At 30.7% G+C, this 27994-nt stretch overlaps 1 protein-coding gene across 1 annotated transcript in view; it reads left to right on the forward strand.

Annotated features, from left to right (window-relative positions):
* LOC148285316 (zinc finger protein rotund-like) overlaps nucleotides 1-27994 on the forward strand; it is a 222520-nt gene that overhangs the window by 186213 nt on the left and 8313 nt on the right. Inside the window, exon 4 of the mRNA XM_088227116.1 lies at nucleotides 16327-16410. Within this exon, the coding sequence (XP_088083242.1) occupies nucleotides 16327-16410 (84 nt within the window). The remainder of the gene's footprint in view (nucleotides 1-16326; nucleotides 16411-27994) is intronic.

Raw genomic sequence — 27994 nt, forward strand, 5'->3', positions numbered from 1 at the left:
GAATTTGTCCTATCAGCAAGTTAGTGTAATATTTTATTATGGTGAAGGTGTATAATGGTATTTGCATGTAAGTTTAATTAGTGTCCTGATGAAGAGACGGGTACGTTTCGAAATCGGTAGGTACTGAAAAGCCGGTTGGTGGATTTTCCATTAAATGTTTCGCGACTTGAATTACAAAAATGTGACTTTTATTTTATTGTTTGGTTGGAAGAAGTTGCCATTTGGCTATAAGCCCGCCAATGTACAATTAACATTTTGCACCAAAAGTTTTATAAAAAAATAATATAAGGATGTATTAATAATTTATTTATTCATTTAATTATTAAAAACGCAGTGCCTTTTACCTTAAAAAGATACATGTTAAAAATAATAAAAACATTTCAATATAATGTGAAAAACTTAAAAATTAAATATAAAAGCATTATTTTACATAAATACTATATATTATATAACACAGCAGTTTTGTATCAAAAATATATTTAGATATAAAAAATAATTAAACAATGTGTGCAAATAAAATTTTAAAAGGAAAATAATGTAAGTATATTTTTCTTTTAAAGGTACAAAATATAAGTATATTAAAAGCAATAAAATTATTTTGTCTCAAAAAAATACATTTAAAAAAAAAAAAAAATAATGACAACTAAAGTAATTTAAAAAATAAGTATACACGTAAATATGGTACATAATAGTATCCATACAAAAGTAAACATAGAAAGCACTATAATCTAAAAAATGTAAATTACCGTTCATCATCTTTGAAATGATTAAATAGAGTTAATTTGTATAATGCTTGTAGTTTTGATTGATTTCATAGTCAGTTGATAAACCTCCAACTGTTCTTTGTAAGCGCGGCTGTGATTAGCTTAAAAGTCACCCCGCGACATTGAAAGCGAGATCAGTATTGCATTCCGAAACGCCGGTGTTTGAGTTGCCGCGCCCCGCCGAATGCACCGGGCTTACGGCAACTGCATTTCTTAAAAGTTGCGGCTTAAACTACATTCTTCATTGGCCAGTTTTTGCCGAGTCAGTCCTATCTTATACAAACGGAATTTCAAGTGGATAAACTAAATCTCTTCTCCTCATAACGGAGTCCATTTTAAATCAGACGGTGCTAAAAAACTGACCAATCGAACTGCTGTTAGAAAATAATCAAAAACTTTGTTCCTAAAACTGAAAAAATTCTAATGTATGAAGCCTATGTAAAAACTAAAATATGTTATACGCAACTACTATGGGGAGCAGGATATGAAAATGACATAAACAGACTACAAACACAACAAAATAAAATATAAAAGTTAGTATATGACCTTCCCTATCTAACTGCAACTAGAGAACTTTTTAAACAAACTAAGCAATTAAATATAACTGAACTCTTCCAACTAGAATCATTAAAATTTATCCATAAATTAGCCACTAATGTAATTGTAGACGAAGAACTAAAACTTGCAAAAAATTGTAGTCAACATTGACATAATACGAGAACATCAGACAAATACTACATACAACTTTCTAAAACAAGACAAGGACAATCAAAACAAATAAACCAGGTACTGAAATTATACAATAAACGGCCAGACAAAACTAAACAAAAGACTAAGACAAACTTTTTAAAAGATGTAAAAAATATTATTTTGAACAGAGTATGAATGAAAAATGTTAATGTTATGTTATATATTATTTTTGTAAAATGAATGTAATAATCCGTAAGGGTTTATAAATAAATTTTAAAGTTAAAACATCTCAACAGAAATGGAAAATTTGTTTGAAAAGAATGTGTGTAGAAACTTAGTTGACGAGCTTTAATTTATTCATCATGAAACCTTTATTATTAGTTCGTGACGGTGCAAATAGGAATGTATTTTTGAATCAAATACGTATATCTCAAAAACGTGACGCCAGTCCAAAGGCTGTGAAATATTGTATTGATGAAATTCAAAAGCCTACGATCTACCCAAAGCTGTAAAAGAGTTCTAAAAACACATTACGCTCTACATATTTTTCATATATTGTTTTTACATTGTTTTATCGTAGTAGAAAACACATCTTAGTTCTGCATATCTTCTTTATATATATATATATATATAATTCCTCTGTACGTGTGATGTCACCGAACTCCTCCTAAAGATTTTCAGATAAATATAGATCTTTGTGCTGTGCGTGTTCGTAGATATTAAAATCTTTAATCTAAAATGTAAAAAAGAAGTAAGGAGCACAAATATTTTATTAATTGATCTACCAAGGTTACATTTGAGGAGAATGCATTTACAAAAAAATGGAAAGATGTTGTTTTTTTTATGTATGAAATTTTTTTTTTAAATAATTAAATAATTTTAATAAATATAAATTCCTTATTATTTCTACCCATTGATTTCATTTTACTAGATTTTTGGTAATACTAACATAATATTAAATTCAATTCATTTTTCAAAATCGCATTCGTACATAAGTACCTACACCCCTCTGTTGGTGAGAAGACCGGAGTTTGACGTACCATATTTGAAAAAATATTTATCTCATGTTTTGGAATTCAAGCATAAACAAGTACCTAAGTACCTATGTACTTAAATTCAATATAAACATTTTTTTGTTTTGGAATTTAATCATAAACAAGTATCTATGTACCAACTTATCAATGAATGAATGTCTTTTCTAAGGTAATAGCAGGCAAGCCAACGTTTGGGCAGGACAACATCTGTCGGGTCCGCTAGATTTTTTTTATGTATCGGTCCTGCCAAGTATTATCTCCGTAGAGAACGTATTATAGCTTTACAATTTGATAAATCCTTACCATAATTTTTGTCTTAGTCGGAGTTTATATTTTAAGAATATTATAATAAACAAATGTTGAGTTGGAAAATATGTTTTATTCGAGGATTCGTGTGGTGCATAGGGCAGGTGGGATGGAGAAAATTTGCTTTGGTAAAAGGTTTCAATGGTCTCATGCGTTGCTCGGCTCATCTGGTCGGTGGACGGGAAAGTTCAGGTGGGTGCTTCGCCCCCCGGAACTTGTTCATCAAAAAGGCATAGATTAAAACTACCATAATACAGAAGTTATTAGTTTATTTTCTTAAATCGTTAATTGACTCCGCCTGTGACGTTACTGATTTTTTTCGATGAGTTGTCCTGATTAGTGGGCTGGCTTTCCGGAAACCAGAAATCTATCACAACAATTTTTCATTTTATTTTAAACAAATTCACATACAATTTCGAGAAACTTGGCAAATAAATGCTTTTTTTTACGGCACAAGAGAACTTAGGTTTATTTACTAAGGCTATAAAAAAAGGTTTCAACTGAAATATTTCAATAAGTAGTTTTTTTTCAATATTACCGAAGGCATAATTTTACTTAGAAATAATAGAAAATGACACAAAAAATTATGTGATTAAAAATGCTTTTATTTCTTTTCAAAAAAAAAAAAATAGATTTGGTTTCCGTTATTTTAATGTTCAATTTATTATTTTGAAATTTAAAAAAATAAAATTATATGAGCATCGAGATACCAAAGTTTAGTCTAAATTAGAAATGGCGTAATCTGCCATTTGAAAAGTAATTATATTTTAGTTAGACAAAACTTTTAAGTTTAGTTTTTAGTAGAAATACCTTTAAAGATTATTGTTTGTTTATTTTTTATTATTGCGCGATTTCCAAAAAATATTTGTTTTAAAATGGCGAAATCGTATGATTTCCTCATTTGTCGTGCATTTTACCCAACTACAGCCTTAACGGCCTAAGCCAATTTGCCAAAATGACTACCAAAATCAAACGACTAAAAAAGGTTAGGGTATGGCAAAAGCCTATATCCAACAGTGAGAAAATAAGGACTGTGATTATATTTAAGAACCAATGTTTCACATCAACCCTTCCAGGATTCAAATTATCAAGCGTTATAGGCAAACACTCCGTCCACTACATTACGATGCGGACTTATATTTCCTCAATTCTCTTTTCAGAATTTATACTTATAAATAATAAAGTTATCGAATGGAAAACATTCGTCGAAGATTTTGTCTATATTTACACACAGAACTCTCCGTCCACAATACTATTTATGCTATTATTTAAAAAAAAAACTTTCCTGGGTACTAGATCATATACCTTAATCCTTAGTTGTAATACATACAATTTAATTTAACAAAATCACGGTTCCGATTAAAATTCTTCAATTAATTAAGGGAAATAATTTATTAACTTGTGAAATCGCTGACTCACTCACAAATCGTAATGACAATTTGTCGCCTGCTGAAAATCAAAGGGTTTTTCGTGAACTGTTTTCGTGCAAATAAATGATAATATAAAATTGAACTTACCAGAAGTTTTGATGTAAAGTTGCGTGTATTAAATGAAATATTCAGTTATTTATTTCGTGGAGTATTATTTGCTAATTTTAAACTGCATTAACTATGATAAAACTTGAAAAGAGATCTTCACAGTACTAGGTGAAATCTAGCCGTGTTAAATGAAAGCAAATTAAATTTACATTTCTGATAAATGTCGTTAGCTGTGTCGAGATGGTCGACCGGTACCAGCCCTGATCGAAGAGGGTCTAATTCGCGTTTTTTGCGTGCCTTGTTAGGTTGGTAGATATGGACCTGGGATTTAGTATTGCCAGTGTCCATACTAATTAAGAGTGGACGTTGTTTTCTTAACAAAATATTACTGTACTGTTTCCCGTGTCGGAGCGGACGAAGAATACAGTTCTGAGTGTAAAAAGAACCAGAACCCTGGACGACCGTTTTTGAGTTGATGGCTAATCTAATATAAAAATTCTGGAAACGAAAGTCGAAAGGAGATATCTCTGTCTTGTATTACACTTACTGGTTAGCGCGCTTCCCTACCATTCTTATTATTATTATTTGTGGGAAATCGGTGCTATGCAAGCTCCGGGCGGAACTGCAACCATTGAAGATCTATTGTGATGGGTCCCCGTGAATAGTTCTCCCCCTCCAAGCCTAGATCCGTAAAGTTCTTTGACATCCTCAGGTTTAACCAGTGATCCCCTGAGGATGAAGGTTCTTTTATGATGTAAAGCATCACATTAACCAAAGGGGTTTTCCGGAACAGGATTCTCCTACTACTTTGACATGAGTCTCTTTTATGTATTTTTTAATTTTTTATAATGTATACGGATTGAATATATGTTTGTAATGTAAATGTTATATTTAAATCAATAATTTAAAATTAAAATGGAATTAACATAGAATGTGTATATATATTTACGTTTCGCGACGTATAATCCTGCTGCGCAATCACATATTTAAATTTCACCGGTGTAAATATGGATAATATTCCAAAACTGCTATTTTTATTTATTTCTTTATTATTTACCATGCTATTTATTGCATTTAACCAAGGGTTGGCAAGCCAAATGCCAAGAAAAGCAATAGCCATAATTTTTGTAATTAAATTTTTACTTTTTTGTATTAGATACCCCTTACTATTTTGCAAATACAATATTTTGTATTATTTTTAATAGTAAACGCCGATTTTTCGCCAGTAAAAACAAGTCCTAATTTCTATAAATGTCTAGACTTCAAAATTTATCTTCTTGAATTTACCGATTTGTATTTTATTGTTTTAATTTCACTTAACCCGTTCTCACCGGTTATAACACACTTGCGAAATTTCCTTCATTTCAATTACTCAACTATTAAAACAGTGTCAGCAAGTGATAAACTACCCTTAATTCAAACCCTTTGCCGCCCCTTCATGATATACACTACCCCCTTGACATCACACTGAGAGGGTAATGTGAAACTCGCCCCCGCTTAAGGGGTTAAGTTTTCAAAACGGGTTGAAAACAAACTATCACGTAGGGATGATAATTATTAAGCTTTAATTTATTTTATGTATTTTTTCATTATAATTTTTCCTGATGTATGATGTAAATTGGAACGATTGCAGAATTTTTAAATAAGTTATATCTTTAATCTCTTCGCGAATTAGACCATATAAACGAATATTGCACGCAACTACACTGGCTTAGTATCGGGCATAGAAAACACATTCGCATTCTATCACTTTATTTAAAATATTAGAAATAATCCCACTTCGCCTGTTTATCTGAAAGAGCTTTTCCAACCTCTATCACAGCACGAACTATATATTGGTTCTAGTAACGAGAGAACCCTTTCAATATCCATTCACCGCTCTAATTTTTTGCCTCCTCTTTATCAAATAATTATACTAAGAATTATCTACTCACTAATGTAAGAGACGCTCCTTCTATATTGCATTCAAACCATGAATGAAATGTCACTGCCTAAGTACTTGAGTTTACCCCCTCTTCTTTTCATAGTATAGTATAGATATTTAGTCAATTTTTATTTCTGAAAAACATACATGTTTATCAATATTATATATATATATATATATTTTTTTTTTATTTTATTCAGGAAACGTACGGTTACATAGTTTTATATTTTACACAGTTAGACTTGACTCTAATGGACCAGTGAAGTTTCCATATTTAATAATAATTATATTATGTAAGGTTATCAATGAAAGTACAAAAAAGGGAAGGAAAAAAAAACATAGATGGAAGTTGTTTAAAAGTTAAAATATTATAATATACCAGCGGCCGCCGTGGTGCAGTGGTCAAGACGCTCGACTTACACACGGAAGGTTCCGGGTTCGATTCCCGATAAGAACACAAAAATCAAATATGATTTTTCTCAAGCCTGGGTCTTCTGTGATGTAATTCACCACTGCAATCGGGCCTCCTGGCCTGTGATGGTGCAAAAATAAAATTAATAGTATGTTCACTGATTTTCTCGAATCGAACGGTTTGGGTATTATTATTATTATTACAGATAACTTATATAGCGCTACTTTCAATAAAATACCTCAAGGGCGCTTTACATAGTGATTCTATTGTTAAATTAATTTAATTGAAGCTTTTAGAATTGTAATTTAATTGAAACACATAATGCAATATGCCTGCCCTTATGTATATGTATGTAAACTGTAAATAAAGTGTTACAATTGATGAATGTTTAAATAACGATCATTTCGACTTTGTTAAATTTGTCAAATATTAGATCAAAAATAAAAATACCAGTCTGACGATGTCGGTCACGACAAAACCCGGTCACTGGTAAAAAAATTATAAATAAAAGTGGAATAAAACTGTAAAGTATTTTTATTATTTTAACAAAAATAAAATATTGCCGATGGCATATATAAAATATCTACGGTTTTAGTTTTTGCATAATAGTTTTGTGCCAAATATTTTGATAATATATAATATCTCCTTTTGTTAACTATAAGATTGAAACAGTGCTTTTTTTAATTAAATTTTTTTATTTCCAATTTTTTTCATTTACAGTTTGTACATTTTTTATTACATAATATATAACTTTACAACTTTATATGAAAACAAAAAAAAATCCCACGAAATCCCGCATAGCCTGTGCGTGGGTATACTAGATCTAGAATACATAAATCTATGGTTTAGATGCATAATATTTATTTGGTATTTGATTGCTGGACAAATTTACAACTATGCTCTATTTTTACGTTGATTTTTTGTAAATTTATTGATATCATTAATTTTATCTTGCTAGAAATCCACTCGTCCATGCGTTTTGTAGCTGCACGATGATTGGCGGCCTCCGTGGTGTAGTGGTCAAGACGCTTGACTCACGCACGGAAGGTTCCGGGTTCGATTCCCGGTGAGATCACAAAAATTTAAATTAGATTTTTCTTAAGCCTGGATGTTCTGTGATAAAATTCACCACTGTAATTTGGCCTCCTGGCCTGTTGTGGTGCAAAAAAAAAACAAAATGTTATCTAGCTTCCCTATATCAACTATAAAATACCTTAACTTTGTAAATGGGGTCTTGAATTCCAATTGTTCATGCGCTTAGTAGCTGCAAGACGTGTTGTAATCTTTATCTTTTTTATTATTATTTTTTTAAATATTATTAATACACTTAATTTATTTGTCAATTTTTAAAATGTGTTAATGGGGGCTAGATTTCTTATCGTCCACGCGCTTTGTATCTTCAAGACGTGCTGGGATATTAATTTACTGTACCCATGAGGTGATTTTCACAAAAATAGCGCTACGTAAATCATCCACTAAGTATATATATATTGTTGATGAAATTAAAATAACGTCTGTATGAAATATTTAGATAAAAATAAAATATTTGTTTTTAAATTAAAACAACGATAATTGTCTAAGATAAGTCTTTGTGTACGTTTGTGTGTATGGGTATTTATGTGAATGCGTTTGGATAGTCTCGCTTTATTTTTACAAATTGGGTAAACGTCAAAGCTAAACAATGGGGTAAATGTGGCACAAATGATCGCGGGGTGTGTCGTCCACGAACCTACTTGTGTATAATAATGTGCGGTCCATTTAATTTCGGGGAACATTGTGCCGAGTAGAGGGGGGTAAAATAGGAAATGAAGAAATAGGGATAAGAAACCATTTGAAAGGAAAAAAAAATGCGCCAAAATACTGAAAATTGATTATCATCGTCATAATTTCTCGATTTGAATACGACATTCATCATTCCGCCCATATTTGAATATCTCTATTTCTTCAATTCTTCATTTACGAAGTAAATGCTGAAACATTCATTGATGCATGCCTGACTCGCTTACTTTTAGTTCAACTATTTGCTGATATTTCTACATTTTACTCTCCAGAGAATTTGACAAAGTTGATAGATTAAGTTTATTCCATCAGTGATGACACTTAAAAAAATTTTTGAAGGGAAGCAGTTTTAAAATTTAATTAGCTCTAAACAATCAGAAGTTTACAAGCCTTATTCTAGTGTCAATAGATGCATTGAACCTTTGTTTCTTCGGAATTTTTTTCTCCGTATCGTGTTTACACATGATTAAATGTGAATGCAAAGTAAATCGCTTTACTTAAATTACAAATTCAAAAAGTTTTAATCAAATTTGTTTAACTAATATAAGTAAATATTGGTATATAACCACTTACCTACTTTTAATTCTACCGGTTTTGAGACGTACCCGTCTCTTCGTCAGGACACTCACAACACCTATATGGAAATACTAAAATACACCTCCACCTTCACCATCACCGTAGTGTATATAAAGTATTTCCAAAAATACATAAGTCACATGCAGATTTATAGAGATGCAAACACGAATAAATTTATTTATTTATGGAATCACCCTGTGAAGCGCCTTTGAGGTATTATATTACGAAACGGTGCTATATAAGTTATTTATAATAATTATTATTTATATTTTTATTATTATAACTAACGGCCGTGGCCAATTTGTACAAAATTACATTTAAATACAAAGTTATATAATATAAAGAACACATGGTTAATTGTTGTGGTTAAACGCTGTTAAAGTAAAGTATAGTAAAAAAAAATAAAAGATTTATAATAAAAGACTAAAGTATAGAAGAAAAGTAGTAAAAAAGAGATGCATCATAGGTTTGTAAATCTTTCATAGGCACACATTGTTAGGCAAACAAATACAGCAAAAACAAAAATAAATAGACATTTATATGAGTATATTATACAAACAGATTGAATTTCCGGTTCAACGGTTATATTACAAAGTCAATAGTACCCACTTCCTATGTGCAACATTATGTACAATGTACAATAATAACAATAATCATTATCACACCGTAAATACGAAGAAAATCGTAAGTATATATATTTTAAACACTGTTCATAACTGTTTTTAATGCCGGTAAATTTTATCAATCAAAATTTTTTTTATGTGTTCAAAATATAAATATATAAAAAAAAGTGCAATTCGAACTTTTAAAATAATTGGGCTTATAATTAGCCAAGTTGTGTTACCACTGGAGGCCAAAGAAAAACCTTTTTTTTGTTTTCCGTCCGTTACGTCCAGTATCATTTGTCACCATGTCCTTTTCCCCCCAATCTCCTCCTTAGCATCAACCTAGAGATAATACGTCTTTATTTAGCCTCCCAATACCGTGAGTGTTTCGAGACATCTTTGTCCTGACGAAGAAACGAAATGTGTTTTTAACGTACTTAGTGAAATTAAAGTAAGAGCGACCTGTGTTTATTTTTCCATGAGTTTTTTCAATAAACATCATAGATTTATTTTTTTTTGTTTTATTTTATTTTATTTAGAAAATATACAGTCATACATAATAAGTATTAAAACAACATTTTTTAACGTAAAAAGACCAATTAAGTTTTTATAAATTATGCAAAAGATATTTTATTTTATTTTATTTTTGCACCACAACAGGCCAGGAGGCCCAATTACAGCGGTGAATTACATCACAGAACACCCAGGCTTGAGAAAAATCACTTTTTTTTTTTTAATTTTTGTGTTCTCACCGGGAATCGAACCCGAAACCTTCCGTCTGTGAGTCAAGCGTCTTAACCACTACACCACGGAGGCCGCCTTTAAATTTGACAAACATTAAATGTGACAAAAAAATAAATAAATAAGAATTTCAAGTGAGAAAAGAATAATTGTTGACATTTGCGTTTTCCATGTAGGTAATAAATAAAAATACCGAATGTACACTCCGAGCCATCCACGCACACACATGAACGCACATATAAAACATACACAAACATATACATTACATGCGGCACATATACATAGCATAAACCACTCAAGATGCACATTCAGCAACTATCCCAAATAATCGACCCCATGAAGAAATTTCTGTACAAATGCAACGTGCAGTTAAAAATGTCTACATCAATACTGAGGCCATTATAACTTCTACAGGTACGTCTAATGAATGAATTCGAAGTATAATTGTTTTTACAAGTTGGTACATAAAAAAGGGAATTAAATCTGGTATAGCGAAGAGGACAACGGAAACCAATATTTTGTAAAAGGTATGGCGAATCAACTATATTATTGAGAATTTTGAAAAGAAAAATTAAATCACATGTAAGGCGCCTTTTTTGTAGTGATTCTTTATTAAAAATGATCAAAGATGCACGGCAATCATTTTAAATGTTGCCAAAACGATATTCCAGGCTCCTTATAAATTTGTTCTGAATGTTTCCAATTTGATTAATTTATATGTACATTATACTGAGGGGACCATACTAAGACTTCCATAATCCCTTCTCAAAAACGTTTTTCCCTCTGTGTTGCGATAAATTTAAAAATGAGCTTATGATGATTTGAATGCATGATTTGTCTTTTTGTAGTATTTATGGAGGAAGATAAAAATATTCATTTGTGTGTTATTTAAAAATGCTGATTTTAAATCGTGTTGTGGTCCCGTGGTTAGTGTTTTGGACTCACGGTTTAAAGGTCCGTAGCTCGAATCTCACTCTACACCATTTTCTAGTAGTGAGTTATGTACATCTCGTTGAAAATGGCCCTCAAAATGAAATATTGGAGTAAATCGTAAGAACGCAAATATTTCTTTGTTTAAAATAATATTTGAAAAATACCTATTCGTATTAGTTAGCCGTAGATAAAGTCGAAATGCGATCCCTCGGGCAAATGTGCGGTAAAACGATGCATAATAGGTGCACAAATGTCGAGATACGTGAACTGTGTAAGGCTGAGACATGCATTATCGACAGAATCAAGAAAGGGGTGCTGCGTTAGTTTGGACATGTAGAGCGAAAGAACGGCTAAAAGAATCTATTGTGCTAATGCTTTTTTCAATTCAATTCAATTCATTTATTTTAAATATAACATTGACAAAACAAACATATATTCACTACGTACATTATAAAAAATATAAAAAAACATGAAAGAGACTCATGTCAAAGTCCGAGAGAATCCTGCTCCGGAAAACCCCTTTGGATACATGGAACAGATCAATATCCAGAGCGATGTTGTTCAGCATAGCGGTAGCCCCTCCAACAGGCATAACCATAGGCAGCTGCTGATGGATGCAGAAAACGAGGAAGACCGAGAAAGACATGGCACGATCAAGTCCATCAAATACTTGAAGATGGACATGTCAAGATTAGGAATAGTATGCGTGCGTGCATGAGAAGATGTATTAATGTAAAGGAAGCGAGGTCTGTATGGAACGATAAAGTGATATTGCGTTTTATCCTCTTTGCCTCCTCCTACGGCAAACAGCGTGATAGTTTATGTGTTTGTTTGTTTGTTTGTACTTTAATCTTAGCCACTCCTTAGGTGGTTAAATCCAGTCGTTGTCTACAAAAATTTAAACAAACACAAAATATTGTTAATGTTTGAGTATGTCCAAATGCTTGCTGACTTGCTGGATTTCCTCCCTAGGGAGTTATTCATATTTAAATTTATTTCAACAGAGAGGGAAAACATTGTTAAGAAGAGAATATGGAAGTCTAGGCATTTACATGGCTTATGACCTGTCATTGGCTGGTTTAAGTGGTCACTTAAAAGACTGTGTAACATTCACCATTCTGCACAAGTTTAAACATCCAAATTTCCTCAACCCTTTCATCTGTTGACTTTTGTGGCCACTTAAACCAGCCAATGACAGGTCATAAGCCCTGTAAATGCCTAGACTTCCATATTCCTTTCTTAACAATGTTTTCCATCTCTGTTGAAATAAATTTAAATACAAAATATTGTTTTTATTTTAAATTCTAATAATCCATCGAGATAAGTTACGCAGTGAATGATCATAACGATAAAATTACTCAAATTCGTCCAAAAACATGTTTTATTTCTTTTCTTTAAATAAATTAAACTAAAATGGACAATTTAAAATAATCTCACAAAAAAAAACATTATGTTTCTGTAACATGTAAATAAAATAAAATGAACTGCAAAAAACAGTGAAAAGGGCAAAAGTAAAAAGGTGCATCTGTTATTCAAATGACATGCAAAATTGGATGCGAAACGTCATGCGTCAGTTTTGTTCGCCGGGACTCGAATCGGCGACATGTCAATCTAAATTGAACATCCTCTGCCAACTACTAATCTACTGAAGCATCAGAACTGGTAAACCCGGAGACGTTTGAAACAAACGAATTTTATTTGGAGATTGATAAGTGCCGAAATTATTAAGACACTATTGATTTGTAGGGCGCTTCTAACAAACATGTGTACAAGTATGGCACGGTTACGTCAAAGGTATCGTTTGTCCCTTAGGGCGTGAAATCGTCTCATTTACAATGTTTTAAAAAATTAATATGCGTATTACAAATCGCCGTCCCGCAGAATAATGTTAAGAAAAATGTACCGTTTGCTGCCTCAATGCATGTTCAATAGACCATTTTTAGCAAACTTGAGTTAAAATGCCGATATGTTAATTATTTGATTACGTGTCCATGTAGCTAAAGAATTAAACGTAGTTATGCAGAAAGCAGCCAAACCACAATTTTGAAAAGATGCGATTTTGATGTTATCGGGTGCAGGAAGGTCAATTCTATGTTCTGCTAAAAACAGCCAGACCGCTTTTGTACATAAAACTGTATTAATCACCTTCTGAAAATGGTGTCGATCACAAAAAAAGCATTTCTCGATTTGCAGAAAACACCCACATCTCCAAAAAAATCTTATGTTTATTAAAAATCATTAAAAATGGTCATATACATAATTAGATTCTTGTTTGTTTTAAAAAAAAAAATCTGTATTCATTGTTGATCATTTGTTAAGGTCAAAAACATTCTGTCCAAAATGTTGATAATTTCTCCCTAGCGATAACGAGGTTACACTACCGATCCCCCCACCATCAAGTTTTGATGTTAGTTCATCGGTTTGTACTGACGAGTCTAGTACCCCTCGATACCCATATAATTTAATTAATTTAAGTAATTTTTCCTTTAATTATGACTTATTTCATTTTTTAATCGTTTTGATGTAAGAACTTTTTTTCTTTAAATATATAGAGAAATCAGTAAATTTTGAAGTCGAATTGAATTTTGACGTTTTCTGTTCGTTTTTGTAACTGTCAGTTTTGAATTTCACTTATACAAAAAAGCAAAGTTTTTTTGTCAATTAACGAGTTACTTTTTTAAAAGTTTTTAGTTTCATATATCGCGATTTTTATTGAATTTTACTATACATATTTATTCACATGACCATATTGCAAACACAAATGGTAGAAAAAACTGTATTTACTTGTATCACTATAGCCTATGTCCATAATAATTATTTTATAAATTCTATAATGTCAGATTAGATTATTATTATGATTTATTTTAAATTTGCTATCTCCGAGGCGACGCCCTCCACATAAGTCACCAAAAGATAAATCCCACAATCAGGCATCTAACACTGCTTATTTAAAGGTTATTAACTACATCAATTAATCAAGTCACACTGAAAGAATTGTTAGTAGGTCGGCACTACGTTTGACAATTTCAACACCAAAGGTTAGTCGCACTTTGTCCGTTTGATGGAAACGGACGGCACAAAATATCAATTCAATTAATAACTATTAATTTATAAATATAGTTTACAGATATTTTTATAGTTGGATTTTAAATGTAAAACACTTTATTATTTAAGATGCATATACGACAGGAAGGCTCCGTGGCGCAGTTAAATGTGTAACTGACGCCGTGGATTTGATTCCCGCCAGTTGCAAAAAGTAATCTAAGAAATTTTTTTTTCTCAATCGGTCTGGGTGTTGTAGAGTATTTTTTATAATTTCCTTCCACATGCTGAAAAGCCTTTAAAAAGTGGCTAAGTGGGTTATTCATTTAATTTTTAAAAAGTCAACCAAACAATGGTCCAGTAGAAAAATAGAAAATAATTATTTAAGTATATTTATTCTACATTGAATAAGAAAAAACATTTTTTCATTTTTTTATTTACCCTGCTATCATTTAAACCATTTATCACCGTAAAATCGCAATCAAGATAAACCCTTATTTAATTCATTCCAACTATCGTTCAATCGACTTCAATAAAAATACATAAAAACGTCTCTTATTTAATAAGTTATTCACCTTAATAAATATGTGGCAACACGCCATACCATCTTGATGGAAATTTGAATAACTAACACAAAAACCAGGATGCAAAATGTCCGCGATAGTTGGCAAAAAATCATATTCGAAATCCGCTCCTTGACAAATAGTTGATCCTTTCTGATTCCCTATAAATTGTTGCCAAAATGTGTCTCTATTTTTGTGAATAATTGAATATTTTTGTACCGTAATGACGAGATGTTAATACGCGTCTTGCTGTATGTGCAACGGACATTGTTTCCGGTTTAGTGTAGCTTAATGAATTTATTTATTCCCTTTTGTAAGACGACTTTGGAATATTTTTCTACAATTTATTCAAATTTTTGTGCTTAGTTGTTAGCAAAACCGTACCTCTTGTTTGAATAAGGAAATTTCACATCCTATAAATACCGATAACATTATATTAAATGGATTTAGAAAAAAAACTTGTATTTTCAAATTTATTATGGATATTGCGAAGAAATGTTTTCACGCACAAAAAAAATTATCTCTATGTTTGGCCTTTACGATTGGGACGTGGAGATTTTTGACGATGTCCTATTTTAATTTAAACGGTTACAAAAAAAGTTTAAAATTAACAAGAATCGTTACCAATACAATGGACCGTTTTCGTGGGAATTCAAAATTATAAATTTAAAAATATTTTTTATGCTTCTAATAAGTGGTAAAATATTTTGTTTTTACTCGACAGTATTTCGTAGACTCTTATTGATTTCAAATAGTAAAAAAAAAATATTTCTCTATATTATATAAAAGTGTATTTGGGTACTTGTTCATAATTGAATTCCTAAACTAATAATAATTTGTTTTTAAATAAAGAATTATTTTTGTAAATGTCAAACTCTGCATTTCTTACCAATAGGAGTGCACTTAATTTAGAAATACGATTTTCAAAAATGTTGTAAATGTTATTTTGAAATTACCGAAAATGCAGTAAATAGAAATAAATTAGTAGAAATTAAAAGGAATTTAAGGAAATAATTTTATTTGGGGATATAAAAAACGAATGTTGTTTGTAAACATTCAAAAACATACCTTTTTTATAAACAAAAAATAAAATTCTTCCAATTTTGTCGTAAATGTATTCTCGTCGAACGATAAATAAAATATTTACGCTCCAAACGTTTTTTCCAGTAAGCAGATTGAAGATTTAAAGTGCTATAAAAATTCTTTGGCCAAAGCTCATCATTTTCCAAAAAAACCGCACGTAAATGAGTCCAGTAGTTTTTGAGTCTATCGAGTACACATGCGAACATTGCCTTTTATAAACTACGTCCCTTGCGCATGCACCTTACAACCATAGATATAAGAAAACTCCCTATTCAGTTCTCCAACTCTTGCTGATATAATTTATATTTGCACTGACGATGTTTATTTCAATTTTCGATATACCAGCGATAAGTTTTAAAAAACATTTTTTAATTGTAATTTTTTCTTCTTCTTCAGCAATGTGGTCAGCACAAAGATGGACTGGAATATTCGGGGTGGCCAAGATCCAGAAACTCGATGACTATGAAACAGGGATATGAGGTAAATATTATATCATAATTAATTTTACTCTCCTTAAAAACTAACGTTAATTCTCATTAAAAAACAAAACTTAGTTTTGTGAAAAGATTTCTACTGAGTAACGTGTTTTTTTATTATTTATTTTTTATAAAGAACCTTACAGCCTGATGTTCATAACTTGAATTTAGAAGAGCGATTTTTCGATTGTCTAATAACTATACTTAACATTTGTAGATATTTTACAGTTAAATATAGCGTTTAATTTCTTTGAATACAGATCAAAGTCTAGATATAAAAATATGAAAAATAATAATTTATTGTTTATTTTATATTAAAGTCTGTTTCGTTTTAAGCATGATAACTTTCAGTTGTTCTACGATGATGAGCAAAAAACAGCTTTCGAAACTGTAACCACTATTACAATACTTCAATGGGTTATAGTAAGCGTTCATAAAATATGCTTTATTGTCAATTTTATTTATATTTAAAATACCTACTTACTTTTTATTTTTTACACATAAAGATTTCTAGTATAAAAAATATAAACATTTATAAAATATAAATATATATAATATATGTACAGTGTTAAAAAAAATAATAATAGTTATGGTTTATTGACAAAATTATGAGTTTTTTACCTGCTTCTTTATTTATGGTAATAGATAATACGATTATAATATTCGTCTGATTTATATAGTGCTATTTTTGTGAAAAATCACATCAAGGGCGTTTTACAATTGTGTACGTAAACTAACATTCTAGCTAAAGTGACATATATTTTTTTCTGATTTAAATATGAGGGTATAATATTCCCAGCCTTTTTACCCCCTCCTCTCTTCGGAATATCGTTAATAGATATTCAGTTAATTTTTATTTCTTAAAAAATATTTATATAAACCAACAATATATTGATATGCCACTGATTTTCTTAAACTGAGCGGTTTCGGTAGATAGGAAGAAATTGCCTAAAGGCAATATGCCCGCCCTTAGCCATAAGTAGTATACTCGTATGTGAATGTATAGAGTGTTTAAATAAACATGATGAACCAAAAAACTAAAATTTTAGTTGGAATAGAACTGACTGGGACTGTTGATAATTTGTAAGTTTGAAGGCAATTGGTTTCAGGCAGAGAGGCCGCCACCGGCAAAAGCACGATCTCCGAACCTAGTGTTAGGGGAGCGCCGGATTTCGACAAGTTTTCCTCTGCCTTAATCAAATCCTGACCTAAGAGTAGATTTTCTTTGACATCCTTAATACATATTTTATTTTATTTTATTTTATTTGGGAAATCAACAGTTCTACATACATAATTTTAGTAAACAAACAGATATAGTGTATAAACTCAGGACTAATAACAGATTTCCACATAGTATATAAAGTTAGTAAAGAAAATATATTACATATCAAATAAATACATTCAATTTATGCATATAAAAATGTTATTTTTATGTACTCAATAATCAAAGATTTTTTAAATATTTATTTTAAGAACATTAAGTTACTGTGAATTGGGCGAGATAAGGACAAGAATGCTTGAAGAGAGGATGAGGAGGGGAGGGGAGATGTACATATTTATTATTATAATGTCTACTAAGTTACATAATACATTTTTAGTGTAAATTATAAACCTGACAGAGTGATGTTTGTGTAATCTATATTTTTAAATTGTGTATTATACATTGACTACGAAAAAAAGCATTTTTAACATACGCTGTTTTACTTATTGGTACATGAAACAGGTGGTACCGTCTCCAAATCCTGGCTGGCACATGTATTGTTATTAAACCAAGCAGCTCTGTACAGTCAACCATTCCTGTCATAATTTTGTAAAGCATAAGTTGGTCCGAACACACTCTGCGGTATTGTAGAGAAATGATTCCATGGAAGGTGGAGGCAGTGAGAGTAGATACATAAGAAATACCGGTTTTGTATTTAAGGTACTTTATAAATATGTCCAATAGGTATCTTGGAGCTGTTTCATGAAGGGATTTAAATACTGTCCAGCAAAGCTTTTATTTTATTCTCTCTGTGCTTTTTAACCAGTGCTTATCTCGAAGATGTTGTGATATGTGAAAATATTTTTTTACTCCTGTAATAAGCCTTGCTGCTGCATTAAAATAGATTGAGAAAATGTCTCTGGATTATATGTAGTCTTCCTAACTAGCCACGACCTGTTTTAAGACTGACATTTTTTTTATCTGGAGCTAACATGACTACCTACTAGTAAATATTCGAACAATAAATAATCACTTATATCTTTCATTACAACAAAAATTGATTTTTGTTTTTTAATAATAAAAATATTTACTCACTCTTGAACAATTTACAAATCTCCATTCATTCAACTCCCTTCACTTTCAGGCAACGCCTAAAAGTGAACGGAGTTGAATCCAGTCCTTGTCTACAAACATTTGGAAAAACTCAAAATATTGTTGATAAATCCACCTGGTCCATTAAAAAGAATAGAATTTTTTTTTAAAAATTGCCTAGTATGCAGGTGAAATAATTCAATTAGATTAGTCACTTGCATAAATAAAGGTTTCAGCTCATTAACTTCACAAACATCAACAGATGAAAAAATTGAAGTAATATAGATGTGCAAATATTATTATTATTATTTATTTTATTTAGTTTTATGATTAACATAGTTTAATATATATTTGCAACACAATATTTACATCTATACTTATTCTAACATTATTTATAACTATTATACACTATTAGACACTTAATATCTTAATTTATAATATTCACTGTTTCATATGTACATTTTCATTAATTATATTCACTATTTACACTAAATATTACCTAATATTTTTCACATATATACCTATTACATTTAATTTTAAATATATTTACATTTATTTCATTTTTTATACTTTCTGGCATTTCCTCAAATAATTGTATTCCCTTGTACATAAGGCAGTTCTGGGACATTGCTTTTGATTTCTTTTCCAGTCTCAATATGGGCAGAATGGTGAATGTTACACAGGGTGTAGAGTGGCCACTCAAACCAGCCAATGACAGCTCATAAGCCCTGTAGATCCCAAGACTTCTATATTGCCTTATTTGAAATGTTCTTCATCTCTGTTGCATTATGTAAATGTTTACAGCTCCCGGGGAGTTGAATTCAGTCATTGTCTACAAAAATTTTGACAAATTTGTTAATCTTGATAGTTTTTATTTTAAGGATCCCCCTTTGCTTCGTTTTGACTAGAGTCCTAATCTGACAGAACAAGTGTGGTATGATTTGTGACCACTATTTGAGTAACGCTAACTTCAATCTTTCACCCTCTTATATATATATATTTATCAAAGTACATAGGTAGGCACCCCATACAAATCTACTATTATCAATCTTACTACTTACCACCCTTCTGAATTTTGACCACTACTATAATCCCTGGTGCAAGTTCAAATCAAATCATCAAAGAAACATAATTTTTCATTTATATTTAAAGCACTAACTTTGTTAAATTTATTTTATAATTATAATCAAATAATTTTTTATGTTTCCAAGACCAAAAATTAATTTAATATTTAACCGGTTTCGCAGCGACAGTTAAATAATGAGTATTATATTTTATAATACTCATCATTCAATTGTTTGTAATCATCAGAGTTCACAGAGAAAAATTATGAAAGGTGTTATCGGAGTACAAGGGAAGCGATTTGCTGATGAATGTCGATAAATCGAATGTGATGGTCTTTGAAAGAAATGAAAGTATGACTAAATGTGAAATCACTGTGATTAGAGTTATACTAAAACAAGTAGAGGAATTTGTTTATCTGGGAAGTATGTTTACTAGGGATGGAATGACTAAGAAAGATATAGAAAGGAGGGTGAGTGCCGGAAACAAAGTGAACGGTGCACTTAAATCGGCCTTGCCAAATAAATGTTTGTCACAGGAGAAAAAATTGGCAGTTCACAACGGAGTCCTGGTCCCGACCCTGATGTATGGGAGCGAAGTATGGACTTGGAAAAACAGGGGTTAAAGTAGGCTGAATGCTGTCGAAATGCGATCTCTCAGGCGAATGTGTGGTAAAACTATGTACGATAGATGCACAAATGTTAAGATCCGTACATTATGTAAGTCTGAGACAAGCATTATCGAAAAAAAGAAGAAAGGAGCTCTGCGCTGGTTTGGACATGCAGAACGAATGGACAGCGAAAGAACGGCTAAGAATATTTACGATGCGAATGTTGATGGATGCAGAAATAGGGGAAGACCGAAAAAGACATGGGATGACCAAATCCAACAAATACTTGAAGATGGACATGTCAAAAGTCGGAATAATCGGCGCGCGCGCATGAGAGGATGTATGAATGTAGAGAAAGCGAGGTCTGAATGCAAAGATATAGTGTTGTGGCGTTCTATCCTTCCTGCTTACCCTGATGGGGAAACGGCGTGATAGTTTGTTTGTTTTGTTTATTTATATTTTATAATTTTTAGTGTCTACTAAACGCTTAATCTAATACATGATATATCGTGAGCATATAAAGAAAACCGGCCAAGTAAAAATTCTTGTTAGCAAATCAAGATTAAAGTTTTCGCTTGGTCACAACTAGTTTTGCTATTTAGTACACTTTGTTATAATTGATTAGATTGAGAAACAATGAAGTACTGTTCATCGATCAGCAAAGAACAAACTATGGCCTAAATTCTCCAATGACCCGCCTTTGTCGTATTGTTAACTCAAGACAAGATCTGGACTTTTTTGGTTTAAGTTTACAACGATTTAAACGAGCACTAAATAAATAGTCCAGATCTTGTCTCGATGTCCCATATGTTTGTCAATGCTTCTTTCTTTTTTTAAAAAATGTTTTAAACTATTCTTTTATTGTAATATTTAAACCTTATAAATTGTATACATGGACAATGTCCGTTAATAAATAAATAATAATAAAAATACTTTTATAGTTTTATTCCACTTTTATTTATAATTTTTAAAAAAATATTTTTTTTAAAAAATCAAAAATAAAAGTGGAATAAAACTGTAAAAGTATTTTTATTATTATTTATTTATTTATATATACGCTCAATGGGCACTTTTATGGACACATTTATACATAGAAAATTATTATAAAAAAATTAGAAAGACTCAATGGTTTATAAAAGACTTTGCGGGAGAGAGGTGTTTATATTTGAATTTGAAAGAAATCGTTTGAAAGAAGACAACTTGTTATCAACGGAATCAAGACTGGTATGTTTCTTGACAGACCTAAGAATTCTGGGCATAGGGGAATGAAAACCATAGTTAGTTCTATGGTTATCGGTATGAAAGAGTAAGTTTTGTCTGAGGTTTCTAGTTGGGATATTTGATTTTATTTAGCTCAGTAGTTCAGGCGCATTAAAGAGTGAGTTAAGAATTTTAAATAGGACTATAAGGTCGGATTTATTTCGACGGTCTTGAAGAGAAGATATATTCAAGGTAGTTTCTAACTCATTATACGTATATAGGTCTCTGGATAAGCCCAACCTCCAGCCTATCTTTCTTAAAAATCGATGTTGAACTGATTTAATATTCTTGATGTTCTTGATGTTCACATCATAATTGTAATTAAAATGCAGTTCCGCTAAGAAATGTCAGTAGAAAAACTTAATAAATTTAGTACACTTTGATTTGATGTTTATTTTGCCTAACATAGACAAAGGATTAGCAGTGTATTGTGTTAGTACGGAAGAGTTTTGATTTTGTCAATACTTCCGTAAGCAGATGTTTATACACTAACTTGAGCAATATACAAATATCAATTTTGTAAAATAACATTGACATATTAGAACAGAGATGAAGAACATTTAAGAGGAGGCAATATAGAAGTCTAGGCATCTACAGGGCTTATGACCTGTCAATGGCTGGTTTAAGTGGCCACTTTACACACTGTGTAACATTCACCATTCTGCCCATATTTGAACATCTATATTTCTTCAATTATTTCATCTGGTGATGTTTGTGAAGTTAAAGAGCTAAAACCTTAATTTATGTATTTATGAGTGGGTGACAAAATGTCATAACTTTCCAGATACAGCCCCTAAAACTAAGTTCTGTTAAATTATTATGAAAATAAAACTTTTTTATTAGTGTTACACAATTTTATTATTTTACAAAAACACAACTATAATTTCGGGGGAGCACTCCTCCCATCGACGGGTGATATAAAACTAATATATTAAACACAGAATATTGTTAACAATGTCATAGAATTTAAACAAAAAATAAACAGATTAATCAGTTTTTTTTTCATAATAATTTACAGTGAAGTGTTACGAAGTGAATGCCGATTCAATTAAAAATACTAATTTCTGTTATTTAGACGGATCAAACATGTTATTTGTGCGTAAAATGTTAACTTAAACCAGCCTAAAACTGGTTGTAAGCTCTGTAACTGCCTTATCCATGTTGAAATATGTATCAATTATCTTATGTAAGATTCCACGTCTTTTCGAAAGAATTTCCCATTGCAAAATAAAAAATATGTCTTAATTGAAATCTTTTATAATGAGAAACAAGTATGTTATCATAAATAATGAGTAAATGTTTCATGGCGAATAATTAAAAATAATCATGGTCTTAAAAAGTGCAATCAAATGTTATCAACATACGTGTTGAATCAATCTTCACAGTTGATGCACTTTAACGATAGTTGAACGGTCCGTTGAATAAATGTACATCAATTTTCTCGGAATTCGTTGAATGTTGAACGAATGATAAGCGCGTGATGTGAATGTAATGATTACCATGTGAGAATCTCCTTTATTCGATCGAGTTTCATTTATTTATTTATTTTATTCGCAAATATATTTATGCAACATTTTTAGAGACACAAATCCCAACTCCGTGGAACCAAAGTCCTGTGTTGAATTAGGACGAATATATACTCGTGCAGATCACTTTAACAACACACATATCGCCATTTATAATTCACAAAACAAAATAATAAATAAAAAAAACATGGCAAATCGACATATAACAGAATATACCATAAAAAAAACATTTGAAGCACATGAAAAAACAAAATTGAAGTAAACGAACTCCAATATTCGAAAAACCATCAAGGAGTTTCTTTTTCAAATCCCTCCCATTAAGGAAGAGCTAGTCCTGACACTCTTTTTTGAAAATAGATTTGGTCTTAAGAGCTTAATACGCTCTTCCAAAATATTGAGTACTCTCGGTGCGATAAAGGAGAGGTGTCTTTGAACAAAAGTCGTCCATGTTTTGGGTTTAACATTTAATTACCATTTCAATATAGTTAACATTTTTGATTTCCGACATATATATTTAGGGTATTTTCGTAAATCTGGAGTAACCTAGAAGACGTGTTAAATATTTGAGGTGGATTTTTATGACTTTGATGATGTAATTGTCAGTGTATAAAAACAGGCATTAGCATCCTCCATGGTGTAATGATAAAGAAACTTGACTGACACACGGAAGGTTTCGTGTTGGATTCCCGGTGAGAACACAAAAATTTAAAAATTTGATTTTTCTCAAGCCTGGGTATTTTGTAGCAATGGCAAAGTTTTGCGATTTCCTTACTTTTTATCAGGTTATAGCCTCAAAGTTAAATATTTTGAATTACAACAATATTTTGAGATTTTCCAAATGTTTTCAAATATTTCAAATGACGACAAAAGACTGGACCCTAGGAAGACATTAAGATTAACAAATTACATCAGAGATGGAGAATATTTTAGAGGAGAAAATAAGGAAGCCTAGGCGATTACAAGTCTTGTCAAGACTTGTCATTGGCTGGTTTAACTCTTGTGTGGCTGTGATACTGCACAAGCATACAAACAATACTAGACTTAATATCTTGCTTACTTTTTGAAATGATAAAGTTGTATTTTTTGTGCTTTTCAAATGGACATTTTCACACCGGATTTGCAAAGTAAAATTAGCATAACTATACTGGATTTTAATACAGAAATTATTTATTCTTGCTACGCGAAAAATGAACGTGACTCCAATACATCAACAAATCAATGTAAGAGAGAGCACGAAGATAGAACTCTTAACAAGGAAGACCGAGACGCTGTTCTATGGCCGATCTTTGTGTGAAACAAATTCAGTCGGTTATTGACAATGATTTTTATGCACGCATGTGAGATAACTGGCGTATTGATGATTTTTTATTTATTCTTCCATAACAGGGTAAACTTTTATGTTTATTTTTATAGATTATAGAAAAGGAGAACAGTGTGTCTCAATGTTTTTTTTTTCAAATGTCTAAACTTTATAATATTCCGTGTTTTGCTTGTGGTAACACGATGTTACATCACCGTACGTAAAGGAATTATTTATCACAGTTTTTTTGGAGTTTAGTTGCCACTTTATACAATGTAAATAATTCACCATTTCGCCTAAGTTTGAACATCCATACTTCACTAAAATCAACATTGAAAGCATCCACCACAAACCCAAATCCGTTTTAAAGACTAAATGTCTTTCTTTGGATTCACCCATACAAGCGAGCAATTTTTTTTTTCATAACGAATTGAATATATTTCTTTCTGTAACTAACTAAATTCAGTAAGGGAAATCGCAAACAAATATTTACATTTACAACTTTCAATGTCCCTGACTAAAATCAACATTGAAAGCATCCACCATATACCCAAATCCGTTTTAAAGACTAAATATCTTTCTTCGGATTCATTCATACAAGCTAGCAATTTTTTTTTTCATTGCGAATTGATTATATTTCATCTTTTACTTACCGAATTCAGTAAAGAAAAGCGCGAACAAATATTTACATTTACAACTTTCAATGTCCCTTTCACTGTCGCTCTAAAACCACCCCTCATCGTCTACAAGGTAGAGACAAAAGGAAGTATAAATAAAATAAATTATTCACCCATTTCAAACACCTTTATATCGACAGTGATAGGAAACGTTAGTTACTACTCTCTGGAGCACCAGAACGCCCCCAGGTGACAGTCAAGGCCGGTCACCGGCAGCGCACCCAAAAGCAGCAGACTTACCCAAAGACTACTTACTGGTTGCAAACCAACTTTTGCCACCACTCATACCTACTCAAACTGTAATTATTATAAACTATATTTTTCTTTAATGAAATGAACAAAGATAATAAAAAGTACAGTCAGGAATACAATATATTTAAGAAAGAAGTAAAAAAATTACATCTTTAATTCTTCGTTATGTAACACTGATTGAAAACATCGTTTATATCTTTTTGGTAATTTATTTATATTATTCTAAAAATATTATTAATTAAAATATAATAAACTATTGTAAGACGTCACTTCTCATTATGTACAGAAGAATTGTTTATTTCTTTTACGTAGTGGGAAACGTTAGTGTAAATATAGATATTTGAGTAATGAAAAAAAAAGTATTTTGTTGTAATGTTGTATTTTTAAATGATATTAATATTTTTTTATTTTTTTTAATATAAAAGAATTTTACCTCATCAAACGAAAGCAATAAAGGAGACTAAAATTTACAGATGGAATGATTGAAGAAATGTGGATGTTCGAACATTCGATCATTCTTCCACATATAGATTACTGCTCAACAATATTATTTTTAGCAAACGAAGGAAATTTAAATAAACTAGAAATTTTACAAAATAAAGCGATGAGAATAGTTTTTAAGAAAAACAAATATAGCAATGTAAAAAAAATGAGAGATGAACTAAAATGGTTGTCTGTAAGAAGGAGACTTAAATTTAATATGTTGATATTTATACATAAATTTTTTCACGATAAATTACCAAAATATTTTAAGGATAAAGTTGTTTTAAACAAAAAATGTCATGAATATGCTACAAATACAAAAAGATAAAATAAGACTACCATTATTGAAAAGAGCTGATTCGCAAAATTGTTTGATGTAAAAGGGTTTAAAAATGTATGATGAGATGCCTGAATGTATGAAGAATGAAAAGTGTCTGAAAGAATTTAAAAATAAATGTACAAGTTACTGTAAGGAAATGTAAATATATATAGATGATGTAAATGTACATAATAGTTTGTATTAGTTTTAATATAAGCTAACTTAAGAAATAAAAAAATAAAAATTAAAAAAAAATAAAAATAGGCAAAATGGTGAATGTTACACAGTGTATGAAGTGGCCAGTTAAACCAGCCAATGACAGGTCATAAGCCATGTAAATGCCTAGACTTCCATTTTTCCTCCTCTTAAATGTTCTTTATCTCTAACGTAATTTGTTCATATTGAATTACGTTTTTCAAGTTAAAGATATTAAATAACAAAACATTTGTTTTAAATATCTCGGGCGATGTGACCCTTCTGGAGTCGGTCATCAATCATACGGTTCTCGCTCCTCCGAACGGCGGATGAAGCTGAAGAAATTAGTTTCCCACACCGCCCTGAAGTCTACAGGTAGCGGAGGTGTTATGATGATGACGATGATGAATGGGAGACTACTGTAATCAATTTGACAGAGATCGTCAATTTGTGTATCTCGCGAATAAATAAATAATACGATAGGAAAGAAGGCTCCGAATGAAAAGGTCTTGCAATTTTTTTTTTTTAATTTATACATTTCATCATGTTACATACACTTTTTTGTACACTTTGCCCAGTTAACAAGGGAACAAACCCCGCTCCAAGCTAGGCAATTACATTTTAATACATAATAATATTTACAAGTTAAAAGAAAGAACAGACAAATTAAATAAACAGTAAACTTGTTAATGTATAATTATTTTTGCATTTTGTGTTTCGTATTTGTATCCACACAGTGTCTCTATGAATATATTATGTCATATACTCGTACATTTAGCATTTGTGCGGATGTTGGGCCACCGGGAGCTGACAGTAGTTTGTTACTTGACCTAATGTCTGCACAGTAGTTAAATGTGTGAGCTGTACTAATAATATAATGTTTTCTGTTTCTTTCTTTTTTATTTTTTTTTCTCTCACTTAAATCTGTATATATATCTGTGTGAATTTAAATGTGAATATGTAATATTTTATGTGTATTTTATTTATATTTTTTAGACACTATAAGTAAAATATATTAAATCATGTAAACAAATGCCTCGACACGGATTGTGCCCAGTGAGGTATTCATATTTTTTTTTAAAGTTTTATGGAAAACGTGAAATAATAAATAAATATTAATTTACTAGTATACACATTTTGATATATGTACAAAATATACATACACATATATACATACCAACAAAAGAACAATTTTAATTGTTTTATGTTCCATAAAGAGACAAAATATATTTTTAAAGAGAATTTTTAAAATAAAAATCCATACATTAAGTTATACAGGTAGGCGCCAAAGTTATATCAATATGTCAAAATTCAAAGTTATGTATATCAGGGAATAAATTTCTTTAACAATTTGCCTGACGAAATAAAAATTATCAATATCTTTACCAAATTCAAACTAAAGTAAAAATATTTGTTTTTTAACCTCCTAAATAAAATGTTGCTTTTTAACCTTTCAAAAAAGAAGAAAATGATGTCGTAAGTTTTTTATTTTAACATCAAGGAATTATGTTTTTTTTGTTTTTTTTTCGATGTTTTTTTCTACAGTACTTGAAATTTTTTTGTCAAGTTACTTGATAAGTTCATTTTATAATTTTCTTTACCATGTGAAAG

The sequence above is a fragment of the Micrasema longulum genome, unplaced genomic scaffold (genome assembly GCF_059751315.1).
Source record: "Micrasema longulum isolate JH-2025_06_02 unplaced genomic scaffold, ASM5975131v1 h1tg000041l, whole genome shotgun sequence".
Classification (NCBI taxonomy): Eukaryota; Metazoa; Arthropoda; class Insecta; order Trichoptera; family Brachycentridae; genus Micrasema; species Micrasema longulum.